This window comes from Topomyia yanbarensis, chromosome 3, assembly GCF_030247195.1.
Source record: "Topomyia yanbarensis strain Yona2022 chromosome 3, ASM3024719v1, whole genome shotgun sequence".
NCBI classification, from domain to species: domain Eukaryota; kingdom Metazoa; phylum Arthropoda; class Insecta; order Diptera; family Culicidae; genus Topomyia; species Topomyia yanbarensis.
The window spans coordinates 310,828,083-310,848,057 of NC_080672.1; the positions used below are offsets into that span (position 1 = coordinate 310,828,083).

The window sequence follows — 19,975 nt, forward strand, 5'->3', positions numbered from 1 at the left end:
GCGTTTATGTTTAACAGAAGAGAAAATTTCGTTTGAACTTCTAGCACGTTTAGCAACTGTCCGTTTCCACTTCGTCATCCGAATCATCACTATCGCTGATATTCTGCTATTTTTCGAAGTATTCATATATTGTTAAGTCATTAAGCCAGGTTGAATCTCCATCAAGCTTATCAAGGTTACCATCACATTCATCAGGATTCCAATCTGCATCTCGACGATCAGATGCATCTGCCTCGTAAATGCAACTTACTTCAGACTCTTTACTATCTTGTTGCGTTTTTCAGAATTATGCGTTTGAGCATATCGCATTTTAGATAACTCGAACATGGCTTAGAAACAATGTCGACCGATGTTTCCTTTTTAGAGACACGCATATCCAATGCAAATGTTGACAAATCGAGTGGTTCATCAGAACCAGCAAGGAACGTTTCATATTTTGATAAGTTAAGCAGAATTGGCGTGGCGGTGACAACTCTTTTAAATAATACATTCGCAAAAGAAGAACACATAGCTTCATTATTCAACACAACTTTTTCTGGAATAACTAACGAATTGTTTGAAATGCCAATAAAATCGATTGAGTAATGTTCTGATTATCCCTTTCATACGGCACTGCAACATGCAATAATGGTAGGTAAAATATAAAAAAAGTTTTATAACTACCTTTCACTTCTGTTTCCACTTCCACTGGCAAGAACTACCCGTTGGAATCAATGGAATCCATGAGCTTCATAGCTGCTTCTATTAGCATTCGAAATTCCAAGAAATCTGACCCGAAACTCATTTCGGATATCAACAAATAATCGATTTTGCACGCGACAACAGTACAACCTAAATTGAAATATGCAAAACCAATAAAAACACTTCAAAACTCGCAAGAAAAATGACGAGTGTCAACAATAGTCGGGTCGACGCTAACTGAGAGTTTCGTTAAAATTGATACAATATGACAAAACTGCATAGATGTGTTGTTTGTCAGTGAATTATTCGTTGTTAAGTGTGAGTGTAATTTTATCAACGGTGAAATGGAATATTGCAATGAAAGAAGGTCAGTAAGTACTTTGCGGAGTAGAATGCAGATAAATAATAATCACAGTTTGTTTACTTGATTAGTTGTTGATGTTTTCAACAATCACGCTTGAATATAAAATTTTACATACCGTATAACGCCCAAAGTGGTGTGAAAAACTGGGTGTTACTTTCATGGGTTTGATTTCGTTTGTACTTTTTGGTAGCATTGCTTTTTATAGCAAATAAGCTGATTGCGCCTTTTCTTAGGCAACCCTCCAACAAAATATTATCTTGCGTACAACTTAGCATAAGATGTTGCGTTGAACATTTCGAGGAATTTTCTTTCAAAAAACTAATCAATCTACACTTGAACGGATAACATTTTACTAAATACTTATCAAGACATCTATACTGAACATTCATATTAAACATGAACGTATTACGTTAGTTTCGAACCTACACATCTATCAAATATGACACATCAATCACTTTTCGTCTTCAATTTTAATTTTATTAACATAACCACCATCGCCGCTTATCCGGCCGTTCGCTTCCTTGGCCAACTTCTCCTGTGCCTCAATCGACCACGGTTGCAATTCTCCCGAGGCCCAGAACCAGTAGATGATACATCCGACCAGGTATATGCCAGCAGCAATATAGAACACCACCCGCCACTCATCGTCCGTTTTGTTCGAAGTAATGTGTCCGGTTATGATCGGACTGACAATACCCGGCACAGTCGCAAAAGTGTTCGAGATACCCATCATAACGCCGGCGCTTTTCGGCGAAAGATCCAGATGGTTGACAGCGAAACCAGACCAGGCGAAAGCGCCCAATCCGACGGCGATTGTAATGCACGTGATCGTGGGACCCGGCTGTAGGATCATAGCTCCAATGATCATGAACACTGTCTGGCCTAGGAACGCGCCGCAGTTAAAGTACCGACGGACCTGAATTCGAACATAGCCATTAAAATAAGATGAATTCAAGAGCAGATCGATCAAAGACAGAACAATACCTGAGTCGTTGTGAGCCAACCTTTAAGCTGACAAGTATCGGCTAAGTATCCGGCCACAAATAATAAGATTCCCATGACCAGGTAGGGAATGGCAGAAACAAATCCAGTTTTCTCTAGTTCAAAGTGCATGGTGTCTGTGGATGGGGAAAATGGTAATTTGATTCAGTTTCCAATGCCAGCATTATTCTAATACTCACCCTTCAAGAAGGTTGGCAGCTGCGTCAGCAGCGTATAGAATCCCCAATTCTCGGAGAAATGCGAAGCTATCAAAGCCCAAACAGCCAACGATGTAATAATTCCTTTCCAGGGATGCTTAACCTTATCCTTAGCTCCTTCGGTCCGGCCCAGACTCGCAAGAATAAATTCCTTCTCCTTTGGCTTAATCCAAGGATCCACATCGGGGGATGTTCTTATCATGAAGGTCCACGCTAGGACCCAAACGCATCCAACTGCGCCGAAAATGTAGAAAACGCTTTCCCATCCGAAAGCATTGGCAAATACACCACTCAGTGGCATCGACACCACGGTTCCGGCGTAGTTCCCAGCGAACGCAATCGACGCCATCCGGGACCGTTCACCAGGTGGAGCCCACCTAGACCAGACGGCGTGAATACAGGGGAAGGTGACACCTTCGAAGATACCCTCGATAATGCGCACGGCAATTAGCATTCCCACACCTGCCTTCGCTGCAAGAGGCGTTAAAAGTGTTAAAACGGCCGTCGCTCCAATTCCTACACCGAAAACCTGATTGCAAAGAAATAAACAAATAAAGAAATGGAAGAAACAATTTAATTGGATGTGATTTTCGCTACATGATGATGTTTATTTTTGCTACTAATTCTGCTAATAAGTATTTGCTAACACGTGTTAGTATCGATAATACGCATCAGTGATCTGCGTGTACTTAAAACTATTTCCTACAAAACAAACCTATAAGTTGAAAATAAAGGAAATATCTTACATAGTTTCCGCCGAATCGATTGGATATGAATCCGCCAAGGAAGGGGGTGAGAATATAGCCATAGAAGAAAGAACTTAGCACGTATCCCTGCATCTGTGAGCTCCAGTCGAAGTATTGTTCCTGCAATAAAGTAATCGTTTTTCAGATAGTTTTAATATTAAGGGGGTCCTCTTATATAATTGTGACAAAAAGTACCTAATGTTTAATTTTTTTTTTTTGAGCAGTAAATTGACTTAGACATGCACGCTATTCTGCAAAATGTTTATTAAGGTTTCATCTATAAAATACAAATTTTCGAGCGTAAGGTGTCCAATATGGCGGGTTTCTCGGAACAAGATTTTTGAACCTGCGGTCATTCTCGTTTTTGAACCACTCAACCAATCAACTTCGGGTTTTGTCCGCCAAAAAGAAGATAACATTCTCGGGCGCTGTAACCTACAAAATCGCACTATTTTTTCAGATTTTAATGAAACTTTCTATACATGAGAACTTTGTCACAAAAAGCCACTTTGCATAATTTGGTTTTCCAAAAATGATCTAGACTGTCTTTTGAAAAGGGTCAAACTTTTTTTATACCAATTTAATTCAAACGGCTATAGTCTAAAAAAGACAAATCCTACAAAAAAATGTTGAAGGAGTGATTTTCATAAAATTAGTTAAATTTTTGAAAAAAAATTATTGAAAAAATCGCTTTAAAAAATTTAATGTCGATTTACAAAAAAAAACCATCTTTGATTTGGATGAAATTTTGTTCTATGATAGGTAATTATGTTCCCTACCTACCGTCAAAAATTCAACTTGGGCAGGAAAAAAGTTATATTAATAAAAAAATTCCTTGTCCAAACTGAATTCGTTCTTTCAGTGTGTTTTTATCGAAAACTAAACCAATGAAACCAATTTCTGAACTACTAGGTGCCTGATAAAAGTATCAGTAACGAATTTGGTATATATTCATAACAAACTTGAATGAGGGCAAAGATAACCCATTTAACATCATCGATATATGCGAGATTTAACTAAATTCCACTTGGCCGTGTACGAAGAAGTATCCTGTCTATGTACCCGCCTGGGAAGTAGAGATTGATGGCGTAGAGGCGATTGCGAAGTATAGGGTTCGCTCCTTCAAGAACCCCTGAGTGTCCTTTGAAGGGTGCTGTTATAAAACCGAAGTAAGTGGTTCCTGGTCTCGCTAATCTTAGAAACTCGCAGGAATTTCGACATGGTATATCAAAACCCCAAGTGTCCATATGTTTCAGTCCCTACATCTTCCCCCAGGTTTTACTCAATGCTTTTGCTCTACGATGAGAGGTCAGACGAAACAAGTACCCGACGCGAACCACCGTGAACAATCTTTGTGGTGGGCAGAGATTGCTTAGAATTATACGCGAAAGGGACTTTTGAACGTCGGATCGCCTGATTTTTTTTCCCAATATACACGACGCTACAAATGCAAATGAAAAACTTGATGAAAGCTGAAAAACGCGATTATTGGCACCGGTCCGTCAACGGATTAACGGACAGATAATCAGAGATGTTTTGTTTGGTGGCTAGGGCCTACGTTGTGTATTCGATTCATCATGTGATTGGAATACACGGAACGTTCGTCATATGATGACAGCTATACATCGCTTTTATGCTAATTATTACGACAATAGTGTTGAGTGCAATCATACAAGCGGCTGTGCTGCCCAAATTCTCCCCACAAAATTGATAGTTTTATATTTACCTACCAACGACCATGCCCACATCGATACAGTTACAGAAGGCTCTCCATTTGATGGAGCATGAAAAGCGCTCTGTATCTCTTGGGGAAAACATGGAAGTTTTCGAGTACTTTTTCTAAAAAATCATAGCAGATTACCTTAGTTTGAATTCTTTCGCAGTGCTCCATTCCGAGTAATGAGAAGGTGGACACTTGGATTAGAATGATAATGAGAGCGTGGACATTTAGGCATTAGAAGGTGATATTTATGAAAGATCACGCAGCTTCAACGAGTTTCTAAATATTTCTTCTCAGAAGAAACTCGAAATTTGGCAAATTTCGTGGAGCGATGAAAGTTTAAAAATTCCAAAGGTATCAAAAAACCTTGGTCCAAGAGAATGCATGAGGATCATGACTTCATTCGGGTCATATCTCGGGTCATGTACAATCAATATTCGTAGAAGGCCCATCTCCGACGTATTGAGATCGTGGAGAGCGGTCTCTGCACTTGTGGTGGCGGTTATCGCGATATTAAACATGTTGTCTGGTCGTGCGCTAAGTATTCTGGTACCAGATATCCGTTAAACGAATCCCTTCGGCCTCGTTCCAGTCCAGTCTATACCAAATTCATTACTGATACTTTTTGCAGGTATCAAGCAACTATCAGTTGGGAAATTGGATTCTGAGATGATTATGACTTTCATTAGTTCAGTTTTCGGTAAAAATACGATGAAAAAAAATTCAGTTTGGACACGGAAAAGTTTTTTTTTCAAATAACTTTTTTTTCCTTAAAAGTGCCCAACTTTAATTTTTGACGGTAGGTAGGGAACATAATTACCTATCTTAGAACAAAATTTCATCCAAATCAAAGGTGGTTTTTTTGTAAATCGACTTAAATTTTTTGAAAGCGATTTTTTCGAAAAAGAATTTTTTCAATATTTTTTTTAAATTTAACTAATTTTGTGAAAATCACTCCTACAACATTTTTTTGTAGGATTTGTTATTTTTAGCTATTTGAAAAAAATTGTTAAAAAAAGTTTGACCCTTTTCAAAAGACAGACGTATGCAAAGTGGCTTTTTGTGACAAAGTTCTCATGTACAGAATAATCTGAGGGGGTGCTGCCAACATTTGTTCGAGTTGGCGCGAAATTCGTCAGAAATAGTGAAATATGAGTGAATGAGACGATTCTGATCGTGCAGTATGATTTTATTGCGAATGTTTCATATTTCTTTCTGATCCACTGTTACCCTCTCTCCTCTACATAGTTTTCGGTAAATTTCTGCCGATGCTAACTAGATCAGTAATTCGAAAATTTAATTTAACGAATGACCAGTAAAAGTAGCATGTTTTAGTTAGGATTTTTAACGTTATGTAGAAAACTTGTACCCAAAATAATTGTCTACGTCAACACTCCGGAAATATCCTGTCCTACCCCTAATTTCTTGGAAAATACCAATTTTATGATTTTGAATGGATGTGCTAGAGCAAAGGTGAACTATAACCAATTAATCAAAAGTAACAAATTGCCTTTAATAATTTAGATCAGAAAGGGACCATGCATAAATGACGTATCATTTAGGGTGATAGGGGGGGAGGGGCATACTAAATTTGTGATGAAATGGAACGAGGAGGAGTGTAAGGTCAGAAAGCAATTTGGTAATGTTGATAAAAGCCGTCAAATATTTTGTAGGGACATGCATTTGAAAGAATTGTGACACATATTTATATTGTTATAATCTCCGGCCACTTTGCACGGGGAGGTTGGTAGTAGCTACGTTATTTAAAAGGAATAGATTTGAATTCTGTGACAAAATGCTACGAAAGGGAAGGAGGGGTCCAAACCTACCGAAAAAAACTACGACATTGAATTAATGAATATATAGAAGCAATTAATTCGTGATTATGCAATTTTTAAAAAGTTTAAATTGTCAACAATCTAATGTTCATTGTTTTAAGATATAAAAGAAGTTTTTACGGTTTGTTTGGATCATAGAAGAGCTTTCAATAAAAAAGTTTTCCTAAGAACTTTTGACATATTTTGATAATTCATACTATTTGCAGTCAAAAATACAATTCTCCTTTTGAATATGATACTAAACGCAATTTCAAATCAAAATGCTCCCAACATGTTTTTTATGAAATGTAGTAGTTCTCGAGATATTTTAAATTTTGTTTTAACAACATAATTATTTTATTTTATTACGACCTTCTCATACGTTACTCGCATTTCTTCATCACCAACAATAGATTTTTCAAAAGCCCCATAAGGGGACGGGCATAGCTTAGTGCGTAAATCGATTGCTTTGTAATAAAATTACAGTTTTGTATGTCAATTAGTATGAGATTTTAAAACATGTCCAAAGTTATAGCTGGAAAAAAATTTACTGCCGGGTTTTTCATGGTGCAATCACATTCAAAATATTTCTTTTCTCTTTAGATTTTTGTTGACAATTCGTTGAATATTTGTTTTTGTGAAAAACGATACAACATTTTTTCAGTGTGTATTTTTTTCATGCAGAAGTATTCATTTCCTGTAACTCGTTCTCAGATAGTTTTGCTGTATAAAATATAGTAACTGAACAAAAAAAAATGAAAAAAATGCACGTAGAAACGTTTACGCCCTTTTGACAAATCGCATTTGTATCAAAATATTGCAATTGGCAGAGAAAATCATGGAGATTCATAAATCGTGCACAACTGCAAAGTTTCGTTCGAATCGACGATGGTCATATTTGGCGGTCGGTCGGTTTCTCGTGGAATTCCTCATTTAATTAATTAATTCTCGTTCTCATTTGCGTCATACGCGCCCGGGAGATACGTCATCTTACTCGTTTGATATGCAAAACGCTTGATCTAGCATTGACACCCAATATAATCAAGTCTGTTTTTTTTGCAACGGATATCGTGCCATTCGATCCAAATATTTACAAGAGTACAGATGTTGCCGAGGCTATCTAGATAAATGCTATTGAGGATTCGGCTGTCGGCCACGTTGAAGATGTCGTCAAGACATCAGACCTGATTCCGCCATGTGCACGTAGTGACCAAAAGCACAGTGAATGGTGAGATTTACAGAACTGAGTGCCTCCTAAAAGTGGCTTTTGCCGTTTTTGAAACAACCGTTGTTTTATTTCGATTTGACGTAGCGGAAACGGCCTCTTTAAGGCTTGGATCGGTTTTCCAATTGTTTTAAGCTATATTTCGTATCTTTATCACGATAGAATAATAGTTTTACTGGTGCTCCTTAACCCTGTTCTATTGGTGGGTTACGGGAACGTCGCTATAGAATATTCAAAACACGATTTTATGTTGTCACTACTATGAAAACCTCTTCATAACGTTCCCATAACTCATACAAATACATTGTTTGCGTTTTAAAATCACTATGTTGAATACATTCAACGTTGAAAGTTTAGGAAAACGAGAGAAAAAATTATTGGATAAAATGAAAAAATATTGTTAAGTTGTTAGCTTATAGTACTCCTCTCTGCCCTCGTATGCAAAAGCGACGTAAGCGTCACTTTGGTCAAATTTCATTTTTTTAATATTTATGAGTTCTCCACAAAAATCCACGTCTTTCAGTGTAATTGACTTTAAAAAATTATGCAAAATGGCCATTTAAAACGAGAAAAACAAAGTGACGTCGACGCCAATGTTTACCAAAGTGACGTACCGGTGCAATATAGAATAGAAGGTATATTTGACAAGGTAAAACAGTTTATTCTTAAGCTGTTGTATCATAAGTAATGTTGGAAGCGAGATAAGCACCATTTTGTGATGTAAATGGCTAGGGTGATGTTATAATGTGGCTAGGATGGCATTCAAATTAGTTTTTTAGCACGATAATTTTTTTTAACCATTTATATTTTATAAAGAAGTTTCCTGTGCAAGCTCGAAAGCAGCAAGCTTAGTCTTTTTCAACATGGATTTTTCATACCACAATAATGTACGAATGTATCTTGGTGAAAAATTTTGTTCGAAACCTTGACCGCTGTTGTTCTATATTTCATCATTTTAGTGCGCAATTGGTACCCAACCAATTAATTTCAAAACCAATTCCAACCAAAACACCTGCAAATGAAATGGAATTTATTCAAGTGTAATAAACCGTGAGTTGAACTATTCACATATCCAGCTCCAAATTTATACGAAAATTTCATGAGGTCAGTCCGCGGCAATGTTAAGCCAGTTTCATTAATTTTTCAAAGTATAGCATGAAAACTGGTATTAATATAACACGAACATTAATAAACTGTATATATAAAGGCTCTAAATTAATTTTGAAACCATCTGAGAGACTTTGTGGATTAAAAATTAGTAACCCATACCAGTGAAACGTTTGTACCTGAATACACCTGTCATTCGACACGCTTCCCGATCAGAACGACATAACAGAAAGCTATCAAATTTATATGTCATGTTGATATTTATTACTCACTGTGTTATTTTTGTGATATCCCAATCAGCAAGGCAAGCAAACTTATATCAAGATTATATCTTCTGGTGATATCATTGAACTGCTAATATGTTTTTAATGTACGCATGTAACGATGATGTTTTAATATATTACATATTCTTTCACAATTATCTTTGAACGCTAACTGTAAACTGTAAAGCGGGCAAATGACCAGTTGGTTAAAGCCCCAATAAACAAATCAATCAATCAACTGTTAATGATTGTTATATTACACAAATGACCATCTATTTGCTAATACGCTGAAGTCTCTTTTTATGCGTATTTATTCAACTTTTAAAGCAAATTTTCTAAGTTTTTATTGATTTCCTTATATTTGCGTTTTCTATAAGGATATTCAGAGTTCCACGATTTTGAGAATAGATAAGTTTTAGATGCAAGAGGTCGGAAAACTTGAAAATAAGGTATTTAGACACTCGTCTGACACGCAATTTCGAATATGTGGCTTATGATTTCAATGTTGAAGCCTTTATTCAAAAAGTTTTGGAATCGCAATGTTATCAACAAGCTATTCTAAAGAATATAATTTTCATATAAAGCTTATTTTAAAGAAGATGTAGGAAGTATCAAGCACTCCAGATGAAATAAAGAAACGCGGATTCAAATAAAAAAGCATTTTTAAACTATGTGTTATGGTTTAGTCAAATGATTCTATATATAATTTTCTTTTAATTAATTGTGCATATTGCGAAAACGAATTTTCAGAACGGATAACGGAAAAACTGTTTCATATATACTGATTTCCACAATACTGTTATGAATTTTGTAGGATCTTCAGTCCGATTTTTCAAATTTATGCGGGTTTTTCATAAACAACCGAAACTTGTCCAGTTTGTGGGTATCTGATTTTGTGCGTTCTCCGAATTACCAAAGCATTGTAATTTTTTTATTTCAACCCCCGCATAAAAATGTTTAAGTTTGAGATTGTTGTATCTTTTCATTCCGCCTAAGACAGTTTGACATTTACAATGAACTGACAATTACTTTGAATGCGCATATGTACTAATATTTCCGTTGTATTCGATGGTGCTTCGTTCGTCTTAAAAAACATCGAACTAACAAATTTTCGTAATAAACAAGATACTTGATTCATTTTGAAGAAACTTAAAAAAGGAATAATGCGACCTGTTCAAATTGTTGAAAGATTAATATTTGTGAGTATACTGCATAAAGCTAAATATCAATATTTCAAAATGGCCTAGAAATCTCTGAATAAATACACATCCCAGCTGGTATTATTGTTTGCTGTTACAATTTAAATATGTGTTTTAGATAGTGCTTGAAATAGCTAAAAACTTTGATTTAAAAATATTGAATAAATTCCTCCTTAAAACTAAATAAAATTTAGAAAGGAAAACATGAAGTATTCTAAAATTCGTCACACCGAAGAATCCTCAACAATTTCTCGAATTTTATGATTATCTGTTATAATATTCGCAGTTGATAGATTGAACTATTGTAAAAAATTGTATTTCTGCGAATTTATTAGATGTGAGATAATTGTACTGGTTTGCTTAATCTTCCCCATTTTAAAAATGCTAATAACAAAATCCCAAAAGCGACTTTACTTGAAATGTCAAAATGCAAGCCTCAAAACGTTGGTATTTGTTTCTTTGAATCTATTAGGAATCATAAGTAACATTTGTCGTGTTCCCCGTAAAATAATGCAGGTAAATTATCCGCTAAATGATACCATATCGCATCGACATTATTCCTAAAACTCGTGTAAATCATGTTAACGTACAAGAGAAGCACCGAAGCACACTACTCAGAATCTAAAAATAGCCCCACTTTCCAAATCTGAACAGATATTATAAAGCTATTCAGTCTATCGTAATATAGGCAGCTGTAGTAGTGAGCAAAACTGTATGAAAACAAATCGTATTATACAAAGAAAACAAACAGTTCTTTGGCTTTGGCAAAGTTCAATGTGTGCGTTCTGGAATCATCTTCTGCATCTATAATCGTTTCGCCCTTGACGAATGCGTAGAATATTATGCTAACATTAAACATCGGTCGAAAGCAACGTCGTTGGTTCATGCAGGAAACATCCCCATAAAACTCAGAATACCCAGGTTCAAATCGCTATATCCACTAATAACAATCAGCGTGTCATATATTTATAATAACAATCAGCCAGCATGTATGCAATCATTTGACAAAACTATAGAAAGCTTTTGCTACATGAAGCTTTTTGCTTCAAAACCAAAAGCACCTTAATGTATGCAATATTTTTCTATTTTATTCTATTTTTAGACCTGCACGCTAAATTCGTTGATACTATACAATAGGTAATAAAAGCTATATTGGCCGTAGGGGAACCTAACAAAATTTGTTATAATTCTGATAGAAGCCTATCGCAGGTTGTCATATTTTTGATATATACTAGAAGAATTTCTGTTATGTTTTCTGTTATTTTACCAACTAACGAGACCAAAGTTTTAACATAACTTGTTATTATAACAAAGTAACTCAGTCTGTAATAATTTTGTTATTTCTTTCTGATCGGGTTGATCTACTAAAAATGCAATCGGATTAAGACCAACTCCAGAATAACCGTATACTAGGAAGACTTCAAATGTGCTTGAATAGTTTATAGACAACCTATATGATGTATATTGATGTGCCGTGTAACAGGAATATTCACTAAAAAGTTACCAAAGAAGCGGGAAACCGAAATTACCGGGACCAGTAGTTAAGTGGAACACTGTATCCAAACGTCTTCAAATATGATTGTATTTTTCACAGATTTTGATGTGCCGCATGACAGAAAAAATTACTAGAATTGTTTGGTTTGAACTACCATATTCCAGAAATGTTAATAAAGTGTCCCTATTTGACATTGAATTTGCATTGTTCATAAATTATAGGGTTTATATTATTTGATATGTCGTATGACAGAAATGTTTAACAGAAACGTTTCATCCCGGATGACTTTACATTAGGGTGTCCCAAAATGACATCATATTAAAAAAGTCATCGGGTTCACTTCTTAAATAAAAGGTTAGGGTGTTAGGATTACTTTCTTCTTCGGAGTGAATTTTTTAAAACGCTTCCTACTGGTGGCGAATTTAGATTTTTAGAAAAATGGGCCGATTTTGGATAAAATTTCAAATTTATACCTGTTGAAGTGATCCTGAACTGTCTTAGATTTTTTTCAGCATTTTTTTATTTTTCTGAAGATCCAAATGGAGAAGTTTGGTTAGTTAGTTTGTACAGATTTTAAATTATAACAGCGGCAGAGCCATTTAAACTTAGCTAAAAGTGAAATTTTTGGTGTTTTTCAGTATTTTTTCTTCAAAACTGGGTATCTACAAAATTTTAAAAGTATAGAAAACATTTTATATAGTTGAACCGTATACAGGGGCGTAATTTTGCTGAAGAAAGTGTATAGCTACGGCTAATATGGTATGAGTTATATATGTTTTTTTGTTAGAAAACCTTTGATATTTTTAGCAATTCATCAAAAATAATGCTGTACCAAAAAGTAAATCCGTTCAGTCAGAAGATGCGCTGTATTTTGTTGTAAAACTTTTTCGAGGATATTTGCCTCAAATTTGACTATTTCGGAATTATGTGATCTAAACAGTAAATATCAGGTTTTCAACACTCACCTCACTCTTCTGCATTTTTCTCCACTTTAAAGTTCCTAACATAGAAATAAGACCTTATATACAAAATGTGAATACGCCTCTCAGTTCAGCCGTCAAATATACGCCATAACTTGCCATTAACTCGACATATTTGTATAATTTTAGTGATTTTCAAACCCGCTAGGTGGCCATTAGTATACAAAATAATTTTTAAAAAATCGTCAAATGCTCATAAAAACCGATTCTGATGTACTAGAGACAAGCAAAAAACGCAATTTTTCATCATTTTCCTTCTGTTTTCCGAAAAATAATATGCGGACTAAGCACACTTAAGTTGATTTATTTTGTAGAACTGTGTTATTTTTGATAAATATCATAAAATATCAAAAGTTATTTAACAAAAACTTTAATAACTCATACCCCATTGGCCGTAACTATACACTTTTTTCAGCAAAATTACGCCCCGGTATTCGGCTCAACTATGCAAAGTTTTCTCTATACTTTTAAAATTTTGTAGATACCCAGTTTTGAAGAAAAACTACTGAAAAACACTAAAAAATTCACTTTTTACTAAGTTCTAATGACTCTGCCGCTCTTATAATTCAAAATTTGAAAAAACTAACTATCCAAACTTCTCCATTAGAACCTTCAGCAAATAAAAAAATGCTGAAAAAAATCTAAGGTCGTTCAGGAGCACTTCAAGAGGCATTTGAAATTTTATCCAAAATCGGCCCATTTTTCAAAAAATCAAAATTCGCCGCCAGTAGAAAGCATTTTGGCAAATTCACTCCGAAGAAAAAAGTGCTCCAAATACCTTAACCTTTCATTTAAGAAAAGGGCCCGATGACTTTTTTAACATGATGTCATTTTGGGACACCCTACTTTACATGTGATAGCATTGTTCGTATAAAACCGAGCTGGTGCACCTTGATGTGCCGCGTGACAGGAATATTCACTCAAAAATTCATCCGTTGAAAAGGAATCTGGAATCACCGAATGTGTTGTAATGTTTCTCCGTGTTTCCGGATGATTTTACATGTCTGCAGATCATCGTTAATGTGCCGCATGGCAGGTATCTTCAAGTATAAATGTTTCACAAACATGGGTAGCGCATTCCGAATTCACTAGGACTTCCATCCCAGAACCGCTTCCACGTTGCCTGATATAAGGCCTACATGATACCGAAATGAAGTCATAGTGTTGAAATGTAGGATAACATATACAATACATTTTATAATAATACCTGGCTTGCAGCTAAACTTTGGAATATTAATGAAAATGTACTGAATGGCCCTCGGATATAACCCACGGAACATCCGTATAGATCCCAAACCGACCATCTGACTAGATCACTACATATAGCCTCAGAAACTTGAATGAATTCATAATCATAATAATTCAGTTTAAACGGTTGGTAATATACGGCACGCTTTACCCGGTACTATTGGTTTGCATACGTACATCAGAATTGCATAAAAACAGTGAAATGAAATCGCTATTTTTTGCAAAAGTGATGTTAGCTAAAATTTACAAGGCTTTTGCAAAAAAGTGAAACTTTAAGCAATTGGCTATTATCTACGATGGATTGTACACATGGGTTACAGAACAGATAGTTGAAACATTATTCGTGCTTTCGAAAACATCTCAAAACACAAAAATTGGTTTCCTGAAAAATATTCCTATTGGCGCTAACGTCAGAATTGCATAAAAGGGCAGCTCTGTAGCTGTAAAAATTATGTTGTGGGTGATGCAGACATAAAAGCTATTAACAATAAAATCTTAACTTGTAAAATGGTCAAGTTGGACATTTTTTAGGTTTAAATGAAACATCCTTAGCTTTCGTGAACTGGCAATATGTTTATCAGCTTTCTCATTACATAAACAGTATACAATAGCTCTTTTGAGCAAAACAAAAATTTGGGCAGCAGAGAGTTAAACAGAAGTGAAAATTATCTCTTAAAATTTAGTGTGTTAATGTAAATACCGGTTATCATTATGTGATAATCATCGGCGAAACCATACGTCGGAAACCCAAGCTCAATAAGTTTCCTCAACAAACCATTGGTGACAAGGTTCCATCGAAATGGTGACAGCACATCCGCAGACACTCAGTTTCCTTATCTCTACTTGTCTTAACGACGAGCACAGATGTCGGTTGCTAAGCATTGCGTGTATCCAGTTCGTGATATACGAAGGTACTCCATGACCTCGTGCTGCTTCTAATATGGATTCGAAGGACACGTTGCCAAAAGCACCTTCAATATCGAGAAAAACTCCTAAATTAGATTGCTTTTGTGAAAAAGGTTTTTCAATGTTGTTGTAACATTGTGTAACAGGGTGGTAGTAGACTTCCCCCACTGATATGCATGTTTCATTGCATGCAGCGTGTGCTCTCCCAAGCTAACATCCCGAATGTAGTGGTCAATTAAACGTTACACTGATTTGAGAAGGAAGGAGGTCAGACTGATCGGTATAAAGCTCTTTGCCTCCTCAAAAGTGACGCGGCAACCTTTGTTTCCCGCCACAGTAATGGAATGTATCCTGTTGAAAGACTACAAGTAAGAACCTTTTTCAAAATATGCTTGAAGTGATCATATCGTTTTTGTAGTGGAACTGGAACAGAGACTTATACGAAGCAAAACTTTCAATCGCCCATTTAATCGATTCGGTTGTCACAATTCTACGAGCAAATGCCCAAGAATCAGAACTACCTGAAAAGAACTCAGGGGCAGTCGTCGGTGATGGTTTCGTACAGCCTGGAAAGTGTGAATCAAAAAGACTTATTTAATCTACTAGACTTGATACATTTGTACAGAGGTTTTTCCAACTACTTCGCTCAGAGGATCGAAGGGCATTTCTGTATACTTTGCGAGCCAACTTAAATACCTCCGATACGTCCCTGCGTATGCAATTCCAATCTCTTCTGCATAACTTTTTGAGTCGAACAAGTTCGAAAGATACCCATGAAACTTAGTCGCCAAGCCCTCTTCGTAGAGGTCCCAGTTCGTAAATTTGGGATTAAGATATGTGACGATATCTAGTGAGGCGTTTAAATGATCAAAGATGATATACTTATGATCAGATAACGACGGTTCCAGCTCGTTTGGTACGAGCCAGTTTGCCAACTCATGCGTAATACCGTCAGAGCAGAGAGTTACATCCAACACCTCTTCTCTGCCAGCTCGTGCAAATCTTGGGCGGTTTTCTGCATTAAGAATATGCAGATTTGTACTACTTAAGTATTCCATTAATTCGGTGCCTCTCAAATTGATATTTGAGCTGCCCCAAATTAAGCGGTGGGCATTTGCATCACAGCCGATTATGAGAGGTAATTCATTTCTGCCACAGTATGATACAACCCTTTTACAATCATCAGATGGTGATGGTTCATTATGCGGCAAATATGCCGGACTATATACGTATTTCTTGTATATTTACCGAAACACCACAAATATCGCGAGTTGTGAGGTCGGATATAAGACATGCGTCAAAAGCACTATTTGCATGACGCATTTGACGTGAATTTGTCATGCCATTTTTGTTGAAAGCTACGAAGACGGGGTTAAGTATGTTTCCAACATAGAAGTTTCCTTTGTGTAAATACGGTTCTTGGACCAAAACTATAGAAGTTTTTCCTTCCTGCACAAGGCAGGATAGATTCGTAGTTACTGTTCGTTTATGCTGAATATTAATTTGTGCTATTCTAACCATACTCGATCATAGCACTACACATTTCATCATCAGCACTTGTTGTACAGCAACTAGAAGATAACAAACACGTTGGCCTATAGCGAACCCCGAAATGCGCATTAGGGACACGACCATCATTTGAATCCAACGATTTGCGAAGAAACAAACGTCCACTGTGTCAGAGATTCGCTTAACACAGCAACGGTAAGACCCACGACACTCCGTGTGCGACTGGCATATTTTAGTCCTGCCAGCCATTCAGTCCTCGGTACGGAGAAACGCCTTTGCTTGAGGACTCCTGTTTTCAGTCGCCTCTTACGACATGGGAACGGGAACCCAGTAGATCAATTCTTGGTTGAGATATTTCAACCCGCCGGATGCCATACGGCCTCTAGGCTGGTTTTGTCCGAAGAAAGATAATAGACTGTTGTCAACCTCCTAGTGGAGCACAACCATTAAGCCTAAGATGGTTGGAAAGCTGTTCTATATTGATTCTTCTTGTTTGTAGACTAGAATGACATCTGTTTGACTGATCTGTTTATGAACTTTCAATAATTTACCACACTTACATTAAATTTAAGCATCAAAATCAACCATTTTCATCAACCCATCCCCCCTACACCAAATTTCTGACTACTTCACTTAATAACACAAGAAAATTATTTACTACTATCTAGATATTCTGAACTTACCTGTCCAATAGTTCCATTTCCGTAGTCTACCTGACGGCATTCGGTCATGGCCACGATGGCCACGCTGAGATTCACTCGCAGAGCGTAAACATTAAAGAAGCCAAGGAAGGCCATAAACACCACCATGTACCGTCGGCGTTTCCAAAACATCCACAGGGGCGAGGAGATTCCATCGCTAGAAAAACAGAAAGACAATATATGTTTCCACTCAAATCAGAGCCACATTCAAAATCATAATAATCAATCCCATAAAGATGGGAAATCCCATAGAAAATGGGACAAATAAGCGATCATGGTCAGTGCAAGGATTACAGATTTATTTTCGAAGCTAAATGAAATATTTAATAAAGATAGAAATTAGTTAATAGGAGATGGCTTTCGCAATACAATTCTGCTATTTAGTAAATGTAGTAGGTCTGAAATATTCTTCCACATTACAAATTGATTCTCTTTCATAACTCACGAAATAAAGTAAACCCCATCCACTATCTCCTACCAACGCTGTGAGGCGCGAGGCAACAAAGGACTAGTCCACATCGACAGATGGCAAAGATTGATTGTCGTTTCTAAATTATCACGCCTCTAATATATGATAAGTCAATCGATTTGCTGCAAATCCTTTATCGTATTGATTGAGGCAGTCCAATTTGACAATGTACTCGAAAAGCGGTAAAGTACCCAGAGATTTATGGTAGTAGGATTATCGATCACTGGCCGTACATTCAAAAATTCTCATTGACTCACTTCCTGTCGAAAATTTTTTTTTGTTGTCTTAGCCAATTATTCGAAATATAGAAGTTTTCCCACGATCTAGAAAAAATAGTTTGGCGCACCAGAACGCAAATTTAACAAAAAAAATTAGGTTGAACAGTGAACGCAAAATAATTGACCCAGACAACCAATTTATTGTTCATAAGCCGTATTAATCTAGGATTTGCTCGAGCAAAGCTTCTGCTATCCATGTCATATTTGCTGACAGGTCTTATTTATTTCCTTATCACCTGTATCAATAAAGTGCTGAAATGGCTATTAGAGCCGAAAAGAGATTGGGGTGAAGGCGCACGTGGGTAGGTTCACCAGGGAAAATAGATTCGATGTTCACGGAACTAAATATAAGCAAATGAGAGCACATATATCACATATAAAATTCCGAATATCACCACTCGATCTACTAGTCCAAATAATTAGGTGAATCAACATAACGAAACCCTTTCAGTTGGCTTAATTACATATTTTCCTCCTAACGTTCGAACTTTTACCCTACCGTACGCTACACATTGTTGAGACAGACTTTTCTTATCACCATAATCCGGTTCCACGCGACAATAAAAGGCCAATCAATCGCCCGATGTTGGTGGTGCCACTCGATTGACCACTTGGGATTTTCGAAAATATGTGAAAGCTCACTGTGCGCGTACTAAAAGCAGGCTGGGCTTATCAGCTGGAATTTGACTGATAAAGTCCGAACTTCATTTAGAAGGCAATAGGGCACATGCGACTTAACGGATTTGGCGTTCCATTGCTGGAGTACCTACCGGATCCTAATTGAGCTAGCGGGGAGTATGAAACGATTGCCAATACTCTGCTATAGAGAACGGTACTTGTCAAAAAGGTAATTGATTGAATTCAATGAACATTGATTTTAGGTGGACCTGATCGTTGAAAACCGATGAATGAACTTGAATTTATGAATAGGTCAAGATTATACGTGGGCGTTGTTTTTGGGGGCTGGAATTGTTTAGGCGTTTCTTTTTACTCAGAATTGAAATCTTACAAAAGATAAGAATTTGCGCGAGTACAATCAGTCCAAAGGGTAGCAAGTGACAGCTGTGTATATATAGTATCGATTCTGCAATGACATTTCTCCGTGTTTGGCGATTAATCAGTTCGATTTCCGTGACGCAAGCTTTCCGGATAAGACGTCAAACAATAAAGCGGGGAAATTTCATTGCTAAATATACAACACGGATCGAAATATGACTATTCATGGTGGATATCGGATTTTCAAGTCTATTTTCACTACATTTACGAATATTGTTCTGTCCGTTTGAGTTGCGTCTACTATCTCAGTCCAACCGTATTGCTTCCAATGGTAAAAATATGGCTGTTGGTTCAAGCTGTAAGAAAGCAGCAGTAAAGGTTCTCAAACGAATGGGTCACAAAGCAATGGAGTTTGCAAAGCGTTGTCAGGAATTGTACATTATATTGATATCACTTTATCCAAACGACGTATACTGCCGGAGGCTGAACACAACCTCAAAAAGTTGTGGTTTAATGATTGATATTTTATTTAATACGATTATTGGATGAGAACACGATTTTTAACACTTAAATATTTTTTTTAAATTTAAGTTACAAAACTGGTATTTTTAATAGAAAGTTCTAAAATAGCATCAGCGTCAGCGTAAAGTATTCAATTATCAACCAGTAAATTCAACAGCAACCTATGCCTTTCGTTTGAAATTAAGTTTGAGAAAATCGGTAGGATCATCTCCGAGTAACCAACGTGCCATTGTTTGTCACATACATATAAACACACATTTGCTGAACTCGACGAAGTGAATCGAAAGGTAAAAGAGTTTCGGCCCTCTGCGCCTCTGTTCACCAATCGATTTTCAGGATGATTGCATAACCTTTCTATAGGAGAAAGGCAAAGATGTTTATATAGGATATTCACATGTGATCAGTTTTTTTTACTCATAAATCCGGAACCAATACTCCGTTCAAACTAAATTCGGTAATAATCTATGCAAATACTGTACCCTTTATTAAGGACTAAGATTCTCACAGTAATATAAGAAAAACAGACGTGAATCTGATTTCGGAACTTGAT

General features: G+C 36.4%; 1 protein-coding gene across 1 annotated transcript in view; it reads right to left on the bottom strand.

The window, feature by feature from the left end:
• Nucleotides 1-1,384: 1,384 nt before the first annotated feature.
• LOC131690723 (sialin) overlaps nucleotides 1,385-19,975 on the bottom strand; it is a 38,203-nt gene continuing 19,612 nt past the window's right edge. The window contains exons 2-6 of the mRNA XM_058976681.1: nucleotides 17,143-17,317; nucleotides 2,991-3,110; nucleotides 2,227-2,773; nucleotides 2,030-2,163; nucleotides 1,385-1,961 (exon numbers count right to left, since the gene is read on the bottom strand). Coding sequence (XP_058832664.1) covers nucleotides 1,497-1,961; nucleotides 2,030-2,163; nucleotides 2,227-2,773; nucleotides 2,991-3,110; nucleotides 17,143-17,317 — 1,441 coding nt within the window. The 3' untranslated portion in view covers nucleotides 1,385-1,496. The remainder of the gene's footprint in view (nucleotides 1,962-2,029; nucleotides 2,164-2,226; nucleotides 2,774-2,990; nucleotides 3,111-17,142; nucleotides 17,318-19,975) is intronic.